We start from the raw sequence: 13,799 nt of genomic DNA, 5'->3' as shown, positions 1-13,799 counted from the left end.
GCAAGCCCTTGAAAGTCCAGGCGCAGCGGGTGGAGGCATGTGCTGAGCGATGTTCCAGGCCGGCAGGCGGTGCCAGCTGGTTGACAGTGCTCAGGCGAAAAGTAGTCTCGAATATCCATCGCCTCACGGTACCTGTAGTCACGAGTGAGTAGCAGTAATGAGGTCGAGATCGAGGCCCATGCGTGATCAAGGGGACGCTGAAGCAGAGCTTGACTTCAGCGGCTTTGAGAATCCATTCTTGTGTCTAGAGGTTGCGAGCACGCTAAAGATTCCGCAATTTCCACGACTCAGACTGCAGGTCTAGCTGGATCAGCTCACCCAAAAGCTCCTCAGCAAAAGCTCGCTAGTCAGAACGCCCCACTTAGATTCTCGAACAAGCAAAGAACTTTGCTGGTGAGACATGCTAACGGTGGTACCACTGACTTCACACATTGTGACTTGGGTCAGCTGTACATCGCTCGCGATGCAAGGCTGAAGCGCAGCATCGGACCCGCGGTGCATCGACACATTAGCTGCCGCTTCTCGGCTGCAAGTTAGACGGGGCCGCATAGAAACCTTGGCGTTGGCCATATTTTGCATGGGGTCTCGAGCGCGCTCTAAAGCAACAGTCGCTGGTCAGCTTGACGCTTCACTCGATTCCTGATACGCTCTGATGCACAGCGCGGCGAGGAGAAGTACACCAACGACACGGATCCGATAGATTTACGAGGAAAGTGACATGTGCACGATTGATCAAACGGTCGATGGCGTCACGATCACCTGCTCATAGGACTCGACGGCGTTTAGGCACAACATCACCGATCCCCGAAGCAAGGGTACAGGGTGTCTGATTCCCCTCCACGCGGGCTTGCAAGCAATGACGCTGGGACAGCCAAACGGGCTGAATCCGCTCCCGTTCTCGAGACCAGACGTCGACCGTCGCGACTCATCATCGCCTTCTCTTATCCCAGGGTCCAACCTGGGAAGGGGTGGAGGGGGGCCACGCTAAAATTGATCCGAACTCCGATCGTGTCGATGGTCGGATCCAGACCTTGACGACGTTTCGAGCTCAGATAGAGCTGCTCAAGACAACAACATCATCAGTTCGCCCTCAAACTCATGCAATTAGGCAGGCTGCGAGACAAGAAGCTTGATGTATGCACGCCCAGCATGAATGAGCCATCAATCTTTGGGCGGAAAAAAAGTCCACTCGTGATTGGCGATATTGCAAGAACATTCACGATTGTGCAGGTCGGTGCGGAAGAGTGTGAAAGGGAATTTTGGCATGCGATTGTGGTTCTGAGCATGAAAGGACGTGCATTAACATGAGAAAGATGGCAGAATCGTGACTGTGCAGATAGAGCAAGACAGATAGAAATTGAAAACACTGGCATCCGCTCAATGCTGTCGAGTCCTTAAAGTATGCAGAGTCATCATGATCAAGGAAGAGCAGCAAGCGGCGTCACGGGAGATGCATCTTGTGCAGGGTCAGATCGGCCTGCGATGGCTGCAGAACTGTGGCCTAGACCTTGCCGCATGCTCAGCTCCGGCCCCGTGTCCGGCAAAGAGGATGGTCCATTGCTGGGCGAGCTGTGGGAGACGCTGAGTCCAGTCGGCTGCAAAGGTGGAAGACGCCTGGGAGAAGTGACATCGGGGGAAGCCGTGGTCTGACTGCGGAAGCGCGTAACGATTGGAGCGGCTTTTTGGCCATTCTTGTTGGCAAAGAAGCGATTGTTGCCACTCGTTAGGGGTCGCGGCCTGTCGATCGAGGACGAGTGCGAAGTGTGAGATGCAGGGCCCGTGTTGCTACCTTTGCGATAGCCGTCGCCCATCTCGCCATCTTCGCTAGTGCGACGTGAAGACGAGCTGTTGCTGCTCGACTCCCAGGCAGCTGGCAGATGCGCCCCAGTACCTGTGCTGAAAGATGAAGAGGGAGAGGGCGACACCTGCGACACGAGCTGCGAAGATGTCGACCCAGGCTGCTTGCCAACTTCAACGCTACTTCCATTGCTGTCAAGACGTTGATGAGTCAGCATTGGTGAGGGCGGCAGCTCCGCAACCGACCACCCGGAAGTGAACGAGGTCAAGGCGCTGGCATTCGATGCTGCACGTGATCGGGTGAATCGCGCAGCGATGGGTGCCGCCGTACTGTCAGGATCATCTTCCAAAGCTTGCGGGTATTGGGCGGTCCTTGGAGACATGTTTTCTAGAGCCGCGCGGAGCGTTGCTACGCTGCTGTTCGAGTCTCGCTTGTCGATTGCATCGCTGGATCGACTGACGGTCAACAGTCCTGGCGCTACTTCAGGCTCGAAGCCGGGGCTTGTAGAGGGACGTACAGCTCTTCTCGACGCATCAGCTAGCAACATGTGATCTGCGCTCCTGTGCCCCTCTGCCGCGCGAGCGAGCGTCACTACCGAGCCCTCCGGCGCACCGAGCTGCTCATCATTTTCAGTCGGTCCACCGGCGGAGAAGACGATGGCGTGGTGCTGGATGAGTGCTCGCATCATGCCCACGCTGAGGCCAAGAGTGGGCGCCAGTACCAAACCGAGATTGTTGAGAGGCATTTTGGTCCGCGCCACCACTTCCGGCTGACAAAGCTTGGACAAGTGGTGCGTAATCTCTCGCAAGAGGTACCAGTTGCACACCGGTAAGCGGGGCATGATAGGCGCCACGGCTTGCGCCATAGCGAGAGAGTGCTGATCTGGGTGCATTGCGCTGTGTGGGCGATCGACAGGCGAGGCTCCAAACATGCCCATTGCCAATCCGCCAGGACCTCCGGAGGAATTACCTGAAGTGGCACACGACCCAGTGGCGTTGGCTGCCGCCTCGTCGAATGACCTTGCCAGCTTCTGCGTCAGCAGGGATTCGGGCAGCTCTCTAAGATAATGCTTGAGCAAGCTCGAGACACTATTCAAGTCCAGGTCTGCTGGTCCAATGTCTTGCAGTTCCAGATCGCCTCCAGGACGATCAAAAATGAGTCTGAGCTTGGTCGTATGACTGCTCCTGCCCGAAATACGATAGATGCCCTCCTCGTCGGATCCCCATCTTTCGAGAGACTCCAGACAGCGTACGACGACCGCGGGCATATACCTCCTTCTTGCTTCGGCCTGCGACGCAGCGGCAGGTGGCAATGCGGATAGAGTAGGGCTGCCTACGAATCGTGACGAACGCCATTCGATCATCGAATCACTAGAAGAAGCTGGCATCGGCACCGAAAAGTCGAGTCCCAGATCGAGATCTTCCAGCTGGGTGAGGGGACGCGGTGTCGTACTTGGGTTGGAGCGCAAGGTCGGATTGACGCTTATGCCAGCCTCAGCATCTAGGAGCCGGGTGCGGAGTACGGCGTCCCGCAGCGGAACAGCGAACACGCCCCCATGCATTGCCGGTGCAAGTCGTGCGGAGCTCCCTCTAGGTGGCAAGGCGACATCAGGATCGGTAGCATTGTTCCACCTTCGCGTCGCTTCATTATCGACGTACTGCGATGCGCTAGATGCGCCAGGCTGGCTGGAAAGCTCCGGGGTCGAGGCAGGGTTGCCTTGTTGGCTTGAATTCCAGCTCCTCATCATGCCCAAACCTTTCTTGCCGACAGCTGCTCCAATCTGCCCTATTGTGTGAGCCACACCCCCACTTTGGGAGGCCGCCAACGGTTCCCAGTCACCTTTGCGACTAATTTGCCCTCCTCCAGGCTGTCCATCTCGCGTGTAGCTCTTGGCGAGCTTGTGTCGCGGCGGGGGAGCAATCAGCGTGGGAGAAGAAGCAATGTTCCTATCATCTCCCCCATCTGCTAATCTATCTGTACTTCGCATGAACTTGCTTGATAGACCAGCGAGCGCTGAAGCCTTGCGACTTGCCGGTGCGGCTGCCGAAGTGATGTTGCTTCCTGACTGCGCGGGAGCCCTTTGCGCTCCTGGTGAGATTGGCGGCTGCCGGTTCCGATTTGAGCCGTGAGGATGCCCAGAATCTATCATCAAAAGTGAAGCACCGGCGCGGTCCTTGGAGTCGACTAATGGGCCATCCACACCTGGCGACCTCCTCTTGTTCTTCGCAGATGCAGGTGCGCCCCCTGTCGCGTATGGAATACCCAAGGCGTCACTGCCTCCATGCTGCTGCGCAGCTGGCCGCAATCTCGCTTGCGGTAGAGCAGCTGAAGGAAAGGCTGCGTAAGCGGCAGTGTTGACGCCCTCTGCTCCCGAGCGCGCGTTTGCAATGGATCGAGGAGCTGCTTCAAGCAGGCTGCTCATGCTAAACTTGCGTCGGGGCTGTAGCTGGGGATGGACGACTGTGGGCTGTTCCGTCTGCTGCGGAGGAGATGCTTGTCCCTCTCGAGATCGAGAACGCTGTTGGGCGAGGTGATCATTTCCTGTCTCGTGCTGCTCCCAGTCTGTAATTTCGACAGAGGGCCGAGACACACTTGAGTCTGCGACCGAGTCAAGGAAGGTGCTCTCTGCAGCATTTGGAAGTCGATCTGGCAAGTTGGGCGGGCGTGCTTTGGTGCTAGGGGGAGGGGGAGGCTGAGGGCCTGCCACTTGTTGATCTCGAATACTGCTGGACGATGCACGCGGAGGAGCTGTCACTGCTCCTTCAGAAGAGGCGGTGGATCTCGATATGATGTGGACGTCATCGTGAACAAAGGCTCCAGATGTCGCGCCCCCGCGCGAGGCGAGCACGTTCAACAAACGAGCGGAGGACTTGCGCTTCCTACCAGCGCCCAGTTCCTCATCTATCAACTCCTCTTCCTGCGCATCGTTGTATCCAAGCGCACTGTGACTGCGCTGAGGGAATGCCGCCTGTTCCATTCTCGGTGAAGGTCTGCGGTGCCCCGCTGATTTCGGGCCAGGGAGCACAGAGACGTTGAAGCCATTGCGAGCTGCAGCTGGTTGGGGCAGGCCAAGCAGATCGGTACTCGCGCCGTAAGGTGTGGCAGGTGTTGATGAAGAGCCTTCGCGAGGCGCCGTGGACGGACTTGAGCCGGAAAGTAGTGAAATGCTGAGAGCCTTTGCCTTTGGTTTCTTGATGCGCAAAGCATCCGGCTTAGGGGGCCTGCGGGGAGGCCCAATGAGACTGGCCCCTGGCAAAGGGAGTGATGCACTAGACGCTGCGTGCAACACCGGCTCGCTACCTCTCCTATCCGTTGGAGGCCGTCCTGGCCCGCTAAAGGCTGCATACGCGGATGGCGCTTGAGATTGGTTGAGCATCATTGGAGTTGCGGCGCTCGTGGATCCCGCTGATCGTGGAGGACCTGTGCTCGGGGAGTGTTCTCTCGGAGTGGTTTGGAAGGAAGGACGCATGGAAGCGGGTGAGGGCCGATCTGGTGCAACCTTGTTCAGCGAAGAGGGCAGCGCAAAATCATTGTTCGCGGTGGAGGAGAACAGCTTGCCCAACACGCCCCCGCTGCGTGATGACGACGAATCTGACATTCTGAATTGCGGTGCGACCGCCTAAAAGAAGTGAAAAGAAGCGGACGTATGCATGGAGGGCAACAAGCGAATGAGTACTGTTTGCGGCACTTGAGCTAGTCAAGGGTAACCGCCTTACTCACGCAATTTTGTCCTAGATGCGCTGAAAGGCGAGAGGTGTGGAGCTCAAGATGGCGTAGTGTGCCGCTCAAACCCTAGCGTGCGCTACCTGTACCAGAGGCGAGCCCCGTCACCTATTGGCGTCTTTGGCCACAGAAGGCCCAAACGTGCAAGGAGACTGGCTGATGGGAGGATTGGCGGTGCGATTGAAAGGGGGGAGGGGGGCCGAGAGCCCGGCGCTTATGCAGAGATGCGCAAGGCGAGCCGAGATCAATAAGGATCCGGACTGGAGCAGTGGACCCAGACCGAGTAGAACGGATCCTCGTGCAGTCTTCGGACCTGAGGGTCTTTGCAACGCTCCTCGAGGCGTCTGCTAGGACTCATGGACGCGTTGCACGTCAGAAGCTCTAGGAAACGCACACCGAGCTATAAGGGCTCAATGGTCACCACCGCTGGCCGCGCTTAATAGCCTCTGCTTGAGACAAATGGCGTTGTGCGAGCGCGAGCGATTTGATCTTGGCGTAGGCGCGGGCGGTCTGTGTTGTGCAGGTAAATTGAAGATCGGGGTTGGAGATTTGTGGTTCGTGCTGCTGCTGATACCGCGCAGCCTCAAGAACGCCTCTGCAGCATGGAGCCAGTAGGACTCCACGGCAGCTCTGAATACGCTTGCCTGCCTTATGCTCGTCTATCGTTGACGGGTGTACCGCAAGGGGCGAGTGGAGCAAACGTGTGCTTGCGCGAATGGTGAGTAGGCCGTTTGAGGTCGTGAGTGGTAATCAGATGGGCGAAGCTGAATCTTGAATGGCTGAGGTATTAGACGGATGGTAGGGGTGGTACAAGCAAGTGGTACAAGTAGAGATCAGAGTTGTGTGAATGAGTGCCCTGTCCATCCTCAGGTCTGCACAGCTGGATGGTGAGGGGCGGAGCAGATCGTGGGGCTGTGGAATAATTACAGCGACCCTGTCGTCGCCGAATGCGTTCCAGCTACTGTAGATGCATATGATCCGTCCATCAATGAGCAGCAAATCACGGACAACAACAGCAGCAGCAGCAGCAGCAGTCGCTATGCAGGAGACATCATGTATGGTACCGTTGCGTACTGCTTACTGTACCGGAACAGAGCTCGAACAGAGAGACCTAAGGTACCGGGCATTCTTGATTGAGCTATTTCTTCAGGCTGCTGCACGCGCCTTGCGCTCCCCGCGGCCGCTGCAAGGGCTCGCTGAGCGGCGGTGCGGCAAAAGGCAGTCACAGTCGTGAAGTGAGTCTTGAGTCAAGAGTTAGGGAGTAAGTTTCATTTGAAGTACGCTCGTGACTCGTAAATACGACCCACATAACACCCATTCAAAACCGTCAAATCTAGCAAAATCATTATTTTCTGTTATGTCTGTCACGTAAATTTGATTTCAACTTGTGATCGAGCGAACAAGCGAACACCCCCTCTTCCTCTTGAGATTGCTGCGGAAAGGCGGACGCAGGTATATATGAGGAACGGGCTCATTGCTGGTTGTTACACTTGGCGGTCATCGCAATGTCCATCATCGCGATGTTGATTCATGATTGACGTGGATGGTCGACGGACACAGAGCAAATGCCGAAACCGCATCGATTCGATGAGCGCGAAGCACCTTCCGCGTGGGCATCAACTATATAGCAGAGGAACTTCGCCTCCGCCGCCGCAAATGACGATCGCACGCGGAGAGCAAGCGGCGGCGGCACATGCGCTGCTGCGCCACGGCAGGCGAGTCTTGGATAAGTATACTCCCATGCCCAACATGAGTCAAATGTGTGACTCTTGACTCAGCTAACTCCCCCCTAAAACACCGCGGTAGGCCCATGCACACCGTGCACCAAGCACACGACCCATATACCGGTAGGCAATCACTGAATGCACACACGCCCATCATCTCGAGATCATGAGTGAGCTAGGCTGTCTCCTATGCGGTACATTTCATGAATCGGTCTCTCATCGCCCATGCACCTGCTCAAGTTCCGCTCCAGCTTGATGAGTCTTCGGTCGACGACGCCATGCAGCAGGTGCAAATATAGGCACGGGAAGCGGTGGCGGAATGCGCTGCGTAGGTCTGCTAGCGCTGGCCCAAGCAAGATGACCTGACTGCATGGTGACCTGGACCTGCGCAAATCTGCGGATCGGATGCGGGGCGTGCGAATGGACAAGCCTGCATATTGCATGCTTGGCGTCAAATGACTCGTGACTGGCGCCGACTGGCTGATGCTGCATGGGTGCAAGGTGAAGAAAGTACCGTACAAGTGGTCAAGAGTAGAGTAGTCATCACGAGCACACTTAGTAGTAGCACCACCACCATCAGTACAGTACATACCACCGGGACGGCGGCGCACGAGCCTCCTACTTGAGTACCTTTCTGTACGGGTACAGATCCTGAAAGTATACTGTTGCTGTTGCGTTCCTTGCGGCCCATGCGGGCTCGGTCCATTGAGCGGTGCAATTGCAGTCGAAGAGCATCGCGGATGAAAGGGAGCTTTTCGTCAGTTGTTAGTCGTGTGTTCTGCTCTTTCATTGGCACATCTCTGCGTTCAGGAAGCGTACCGCAGATAGCTATGTACATATATACCTAGCCGAGCATGTATACGCAGCAGCTGAGTCACGACTGGCAGAGACAGATCCGTCCACGCGGGCCCCCTGTCTCAGAACGCCCATTTGCAAGCAGCACACGCGTACTTGGTTTCTGCATGCCAACAATCGATCAAGCTGGGCGGGCGACGCGGGAACAGCCTCTCAAGTGCAGTGCCTGACTCACTCATCCTTCACTCGGCCTATCATATGTGTCAATTGGGAATCGCAAGCTTGCTGTTGACAACATATGATGCTTGCTTTGCCCGAGCGCCGCGCCGCAGGTGCTTGAGCGCGACGTCGCGTGCGTGAGGCCGTGCTCAGCACCTTCTGGGAAAGATGCATGCTGCGTCATCACCACCCATCACTTCATTTCCGGAGTAATCAGCAAGGATACAGAGTCCGCGGCGTTTCAAAGGGATCCGCTCAGCTAGGGGTGTGCTTGCTCTGCTGGCGCACGCCGCGCCGCCGATTGCGGTCAGTCTTGTGCATATATGGCTAACAGCCTTGATTGCACATTTCTTGTGCGAAATTCTTTCTATGAGACCGCACTCACGCTGTCATGGCGGGGTAGGGTAATTGCTGTAGGCTGACGAATCGAAAGTCAGTGAGCTAGTCGGAAAGACTCCTGTGGCCAGGACACAATAAGAATAACAGAATCAAGAATGTGATTCCGACTCGACCCTGATGCAGGGGACGGGGAGTCTGCGAAATTTTATTCGTTTGACTCATCGGCGGACTTACAAGCCTTTTGCCCTCATGCGATCAGTGGCCGATTCGAGTTGTACTTCCAAGGTCTGCCAAGGTTTGCTTGTTCTTATCACGACTCATTCCAGGCCTTCATGGCGGATGCAAGCTTGATAAGCTTGCGCGGGATGGTGTCTCAATCCTGATTCTGAGCGCAGATCAGCAGATCAAAAACGCTCGGAGGTGGGAGGTCTGCAAGGGGTCGCTTCAGGGTCTTCTGGATGATGGAAAGCCACGGGTCTGCCGAGCCAGCAGGCGTCGGATCCGCTTTCTGCGTTGGTGCGGCGTGGCTTCAACATCATCAACAGCTGCGAGCATGAGCTTCGGCGCGCACGAGCCATTCTGTCGATGAGAGTACTTGCGGAGTGTGAAAAAGTCAATCGTGAACAAAATGTCAAGTTGGATATGTGACTTCATATGTTTGTCTTGCAACAACCCACCGATCGGTACACCATGCACAGAGAGACTCGAAGTGTAAGACAGAGTATCAAAAAATAAATCGCATAATCGAAATTATGGATGTGACTGTGAATCAGGAGTCACGAGTGGCGTGAATGCTGCGCTCTTTTTGCCGCGGAAGCTTCACTGCAACCGTCCAGAATCATACCACGTGATCACCTGAGCTCCACCTCAATCAGCAAACAGCGGTGCGGCGCGCTCCAAATGTCAAGTCACGAGTGAGCCGTGAGTCTAATCATCACGAGTCTCCCCACACCATGTCCTAGCAAGCCAGGACAGGACAACGCGCGGCGCTCCTTACGACACCCTGCTCTGGACGCGCAAATTACCATTGAAAACGTTGGTGTTCGCAGACAAGATCTTCTCGAGCTCGTAAGATTGCACGTCAAGATCTCGCAACATGTGCTCAACATAGCGATACTCTAGCTGAGCCAACCGCTGCTCTGGAGGACGAGTGTGTGCGGCATATTCAATTGCAGCTTGCTTGTATGCACCAGGATGGAGCTGCGCACTATGAGCAGCAATGATCCTGATCCAAGCGTACCATCTCGGCCAAGGACGGAAAAGGATAGCCGCGATGGGCGGAGCAGCACTTACTCCACACAATCTGTGGAGCGCTGGCTGCTCATCGTCGCAGCATCTCACCGATCTCTGAGCATACTGCTGCTCATCCTCTTTGGTCTGCTGCAACATCCCTTTGACGCTTCTTCATGCGTCCCACAATCCACCCTCGCAACGCTCTTTACTCGATGGGACACGACGCACTATCTCAGCCTTGCCTCGCCTGATCGACGGGGTGCAGAGGAGCATTCGCTCAACGGATCGATTGGTGGATATTGGTGGGAGCATGGCGTTGCTTTTCAGCCCGCTTTGCCTTGGATGCTTAGACTTGCAGGTAGCTTGCCACTTGTCATACCAGGCCAGACTTGGAGTGCAGAAGCTGCTATTGCCATAACATCGACCCTGTGCGCCCTGAGCAGCATAGCTTGTCCACTCTTGCTCTTCAGGTAGGTGCAGCCAGCGCTGCGTCTGCCTCAGCTCGCAATCCTCCTTGTTCGTATGCTCACGCTGACCCTCATACCGATGGTCACCTCTTCTGCCCTGCCGAACGTCACAGACTTGGCCGAAAGCACACCAATGATGAAATCTTCTCTCTCACGGCCGCATTTCTGAGCATCCTCACACCATCTCCGTGGGCTCAAATCACCCCTACTCCTGAAGCGCCCTTCGCGTGCGCCTTTCTCAGCTTGTGCCTCCTCCTGTCTTCGTCCAAAGCCGAAGACGATGGTGTTGAGCCTAGGCCGAGCGGTACCAAGGAGACCTTGGAGCCGAGCAATCGACCTGTGCGTCCGGCGCGCTTGGTCCTCGCTGCTGTGCTGGGCGCTGTCTGTAGCGCTCTGCGCGCCAATGGCGTGTTGACTAGCGGGCTACTTCTTTGGCACATTCTGTGGGACGGGGCTGGTGGCCGACGAGGATGGACGCTTAGTATGGTGAGTGGTCACCAATGGCTTGCTGCATGCTGCATGGCTCATCGATCTCTGGCACTTGCGTGCGCGCATAACGAAGCTGATTACGATCCGCTCGCTTGCTCTCCTGCGCAGCTGCGTTGCCTGTTCCTGCTTCCTCTCGTCCTCGTTCCAGTGGTTCCTTTGATTTTGGTCCAAGTGTGGATGCAAGAACACATGTGCGGCCCGTCTCGCGCTCAAGCTCACGGCGGATCGCTTAGCGAGGAAGCACGAATACCGCCTTACTGCTCAGACGGGCCGTACAGCTTCTCTGCCTACAGCTACGTGCAAAAGAGGTACTGGAACGTGGGACCGTTCGCATACTGGACCATTACTCAATCCCCCAATCTGCTCTCGGCTGCACCGATACTGATGCCCATGCTGGATTGCATCTGGACCTACTACTTTTCAGACTGGAAGAGCGTCTGTCGACGCACGTTGCAACCTTGGCTGAAAGGCGCGCATGTGCACCACACGCCAGGCGTACAATCACGATTACTCACGCGCCATCGCCCACACTCGCGAGGACGCATCTTGACGATGCAGAGTGCTCCGCATATGCTCGTCGTCGTGCATCACGCTACTCTATCGGCGCTGCTTTTGATCGTCATGGCGCACACGCAGATCTCCCTCAGGCTCGCCATAGCACTACCGGTGGTCTGGTGGGGCGCTGCCGACTGGGTCTTGCAGGGCGAACAAGGCACAGTCGGGTCGAAGCGGGAAACGCCTTGCGATGCGAAAGACCAAGGCGAAGAGAAAGACGATGGCAAGACCTCTGGGTCCAAGAATGATTCGAGAAGCTGTGCGACGGGTGCTGGGGGCAAAGCTGCAGTGGCTCTTACCCCTAGAGCTAGGTACCTCGTGGGCTTTCTTGTCATGTGGAACATTCTCAGCTTGGCCCTTTACGCCGGCTTTTATCCTCCTGCTTGAGTGAGCGAGAGGATGCCGATGGAATCTACTTGCCTACGCTCTGCCTTGCCTGCTTCATCTGGGCCCCAACGTGATAGGTCGAACGGATTTCAACACTTGTCACGCGTTCACGCAATGTGGACATGCAAGCGACGTCTCAGCGATCATATTGTCGCGGTCGTCTTGAAATTTTTCGAGCCTCGTCTGTACATAATTCTAAGCTTTCTGTCATCAATGCGATGCAATGACGCGTCTGGACAGTTCGGTGAGGTGAGAGGAGGGGAGGGGGACACAACAAGGCCGAGCGATCGCGCACAGCTCAGAGGGAAGGCATCCTGCGAACCTCCTTATTCTCGTTCTTTGTATGTTTGCGCAAACGCCAACCTAGCCTGCCTTCCGTCTCGAAACTGGCTCGCCACCTTTCAGGCACGGGTTTGCGTTCAGTCAGCCAGTAGAACAAATCCCAATCGGGCTCATCCAGGAGCTTGCGAGAGAGAGGGAGAGCCGTCCCAAAACGATGAAAGGGGCAAAGTTCAGCTTGCTACTACCCTTTTTCTCACTTTTGAAAGGGAGAGGGGGAAGTGGACGAGGAACTCACAATGTCAAATTCCAGCACTTCTATATCTGGCATGTTTTTGAGATGTTGCTGAGCAAAAGTGGAGAGCAGCAAGTCCGTCTCCAATGTTCCTCTTTTCCTCGCCTGATATATCAGCCTTGCGATTCGCCTTTCCCTATCCTCATCCTCTGGACCTCTACCAGGCAGACGAATAGGAACCGGCGTTTCGTCCTGTTTTTGCTCCACATCCACCGCTTCTCCCACGTCTGGCGGCGCACCCTCCCAGGAATGAGCTCCCTTCAATCCTGATGATTGGGATGCGCTGCTAAGGTTCATTCCTTCGAGACGCGGATCAAAGGGAAGAGGAAATGGATCGGACTCGTGCGAGGGAGCAGGAGTGGACGAGTCGCTGTCGCTGGAGGCTTTCATCTCTTCTTCTTTGATGTGGGATGAAGGAGAGGGAGAGGTGTAGCCTGGATCTACGCCTGTTCCTACGTCATCCTTCAGTAATGTACGCGTAGTGGACAAACCTTTTCGAGGTGAGCCCAACGGAGAGGAGAAGGAGGCTCGAGCTGCGGGTGATGCGGCTACACAGCGCAAGAGACGACTATTGCTGCTGCTGCATTGTGAGTGTCGAAAGGAGCACAATCCTTGTTGAGCGACTGCAGCGCACAAGGACACAAAGCGTAGACGCCTCATCAGCCCTGCGTTCATCGCCTCTGTTGCAAAAGGTGCGATATCTCCAACTTACTTCGTCGGAGGACCATGACTGGCTGACGAGTAGAAGTTACTCGAAGTTGTAGAAATATGCACTGTCTGCTTACTTGCGCGCTGTAGTCGTCGTGCTCCCCGTGGCGTTTGTCGAGTAAAGAGGATTGCAGAGTGTTCGAAGTGGAGCGAGTATAGAGTATAAAGATGGGATGGAAGGCCAATCTGAATGGACTGGGATGTACGTGGATGACGCGTGCAATGCAGCAAGGATCTCGTGGTCTCCCTCAACACGTGTTAGTCAGGGTCACGCTTCGTTGATGCGGTCTTCGGATCAAAGTGGTGGATTTGCGTCATGGGTGAGGCGTATAGCTGCTGCATGTGGAGGTGAGGTGAGGTAATGATGAGAAATAGCGTGGGCACAGCAGCATTGCTGCGAAACTCGGGACTTTACAAACACTCCATCTAAAGATTTGGTAATCAAATTTAAAGAAACCGAACAATCTCTTTGAATTCCAGCATGCACAGACCAGGCAGAATCACGGGAAGTGCGAGTCAAAGTCAAGAGTCTGTCAAGTGTGAGTGTACTGTCTCGCTTTTGGGGGGGGAGCAACCTTCTCGAAAGCTTAGAGATTGAGCATCGTGGTTCTACATCTCTTTGCATTATTCTCATCTCTGTTCGCCTTGATCGTTGTCGTGACCCTGATTGTGCCATGCTGATTGGACTGTTCGGTGGATCGCGCGCACTTGTACCGATTTTGAACCACCTGCCACGCTTGCCTCTTCACGCACGAGCTTTTCAACTCGAATCGAGCCGGATCCTCGCT

General features: G+C 55.6%; 3 protein-coding genes across 3 annotated transcripts; 1 reads left to right on the top strand and 2 right to left on the bottom strand.

The window, feature by feature from the left end:
- Positions 1 to 1,363: 1,363 nt before the first annotated feature.
- Positions 1,364 to 5,588, bottom strand: IE81DRAFT_90171 (hypothetical protein). Its single transcript, XM_025517730.1, has 2 exons — positions 5,519 to 5,588; positions 1,364 to 5,417 (listed from the first exon to the last, which is right to left on the bottom strand). Exon 2 carries the CDS (start codon positions 5,394 to 5,396, stop codon positions 1,419 to 1,421), a length of 3,978 nt encoding a protein of 1,325 aa, XP_025370567.1. The 5' UTR covers positions 5,397 to 5,417; positions 5,519 to 5,588; the 3' UTR covers positions 1,364 to 1,418.
- A 4,088-nt stretch (positions 5,589 to 9,676) lies between these two features.
- On the top strand, positions 9,677 to 11,919 carry IE81DRAFT_90144 (hypothetical protein). The gene is made up of 3 exons (XM_025517729.1): positions 9,677 to 10,301; positions 10,412 to 10,784; positions 10,896 to 11,919. Exons 1-3 carry the CDS (start codon positions 9,793 to 9,795, stop codon positions 11,727 to 11,729), a joined length of 1,716 nt encoding a protein of 571 aa, XP_025370566.1. The 5' UTR covers positions 9,677 to 9,792; the 3' UTR covers positions 11,730 to 11,919.
- Positions 11,880 to 13,325, bottom strand: IE81DRAFT_322475 (DUF339-domain-containing protein). Its single transcript, XM_025513655.1, has 3 exons — positions 13,016 to 13,325; positions 12,307 to 12,926; positions 11,880 to 12,192 (listed from the first exon to the last, which is right to left on the bottom strand). Exons 1-3 carry the CDS (start codon positions 13,029 to 13,031, stop codon positions 12,028 to 12,030), a joined length of 801 nt encoding a protein of 266 aa, XP_025370565.1. The 5' UTR covers positions 13,032 to 13,325; the 3' UTR covers positions 11,880 to 12,027.
- Between the last annotated feature and the right edge of the window lie 474 nt (positions 13,326 to 13,799).

The sequence above is a fragment of the Ceraceosorus guamensis genome (genome assembly GCF_003144195.1).
Source record: "Ceraceosorus guamensis strain MCA 4658 unplaced genomic scaffold IE81scaffold_20, whole genome shotgun sequence".
In the NCBI taxonomy this organism is placed as follows: domain Eukaryota; kingdom Fungi; phylum Basidiomycota; class Exobasidiomycetes; order Ceraceosorales; family Ceraceosoraceae; genus Ceraceosorus; species Ceraceosorus guamensis.
The sequence above is the reverse complement of the archived record's forward strand: the minus strand, read 5'-3'. Positions and strand labels throughout refer to the sequence as shown.

Bases quoted from the DNA above. Each gene is read 5' to 3' on its own strand.
- IE81DRAFT_90171 (XM_025517730.1), bottom strand. From the start codon at position 5,396: ATGTCAGATTCGTCGTCATCACGCAGCGGGGGCGTGTTGGGCAAGCTG.
- IE81DRAFT_90144 (XM_025517729.1), top strand. From the start codon at position 9,793: ATGGAGCTGCGCACTATGAGCAGCAATGATCCTGATCCAAGCGTACCA. The intron at 10,302-10,411 runs GTAGGTGCAGCC...CGAACGTCACAG, and splicing joins TGTCCACTCTTGCTCTTCAG to ACTTGGCCGAAAGCACACCA. The intron at 10,785-10,895 runs GTGAGTGGTCAC...TCTCCTGCGCAG, and splicing joins GAGGATGGACGCTTAGTATG to CTGCGTTGCCTGTTCCTGCT.
- IE81DRAFT_322475 (XM_025513655.1), bottom strand. The intron at 12,193-12,306 runs GTGAGTTCCTCG...CTCTCTCGCAAG, and splicing joins AAGTGCTGGAATTTGACATT to CTCCTGGATGAGCCCGATTG.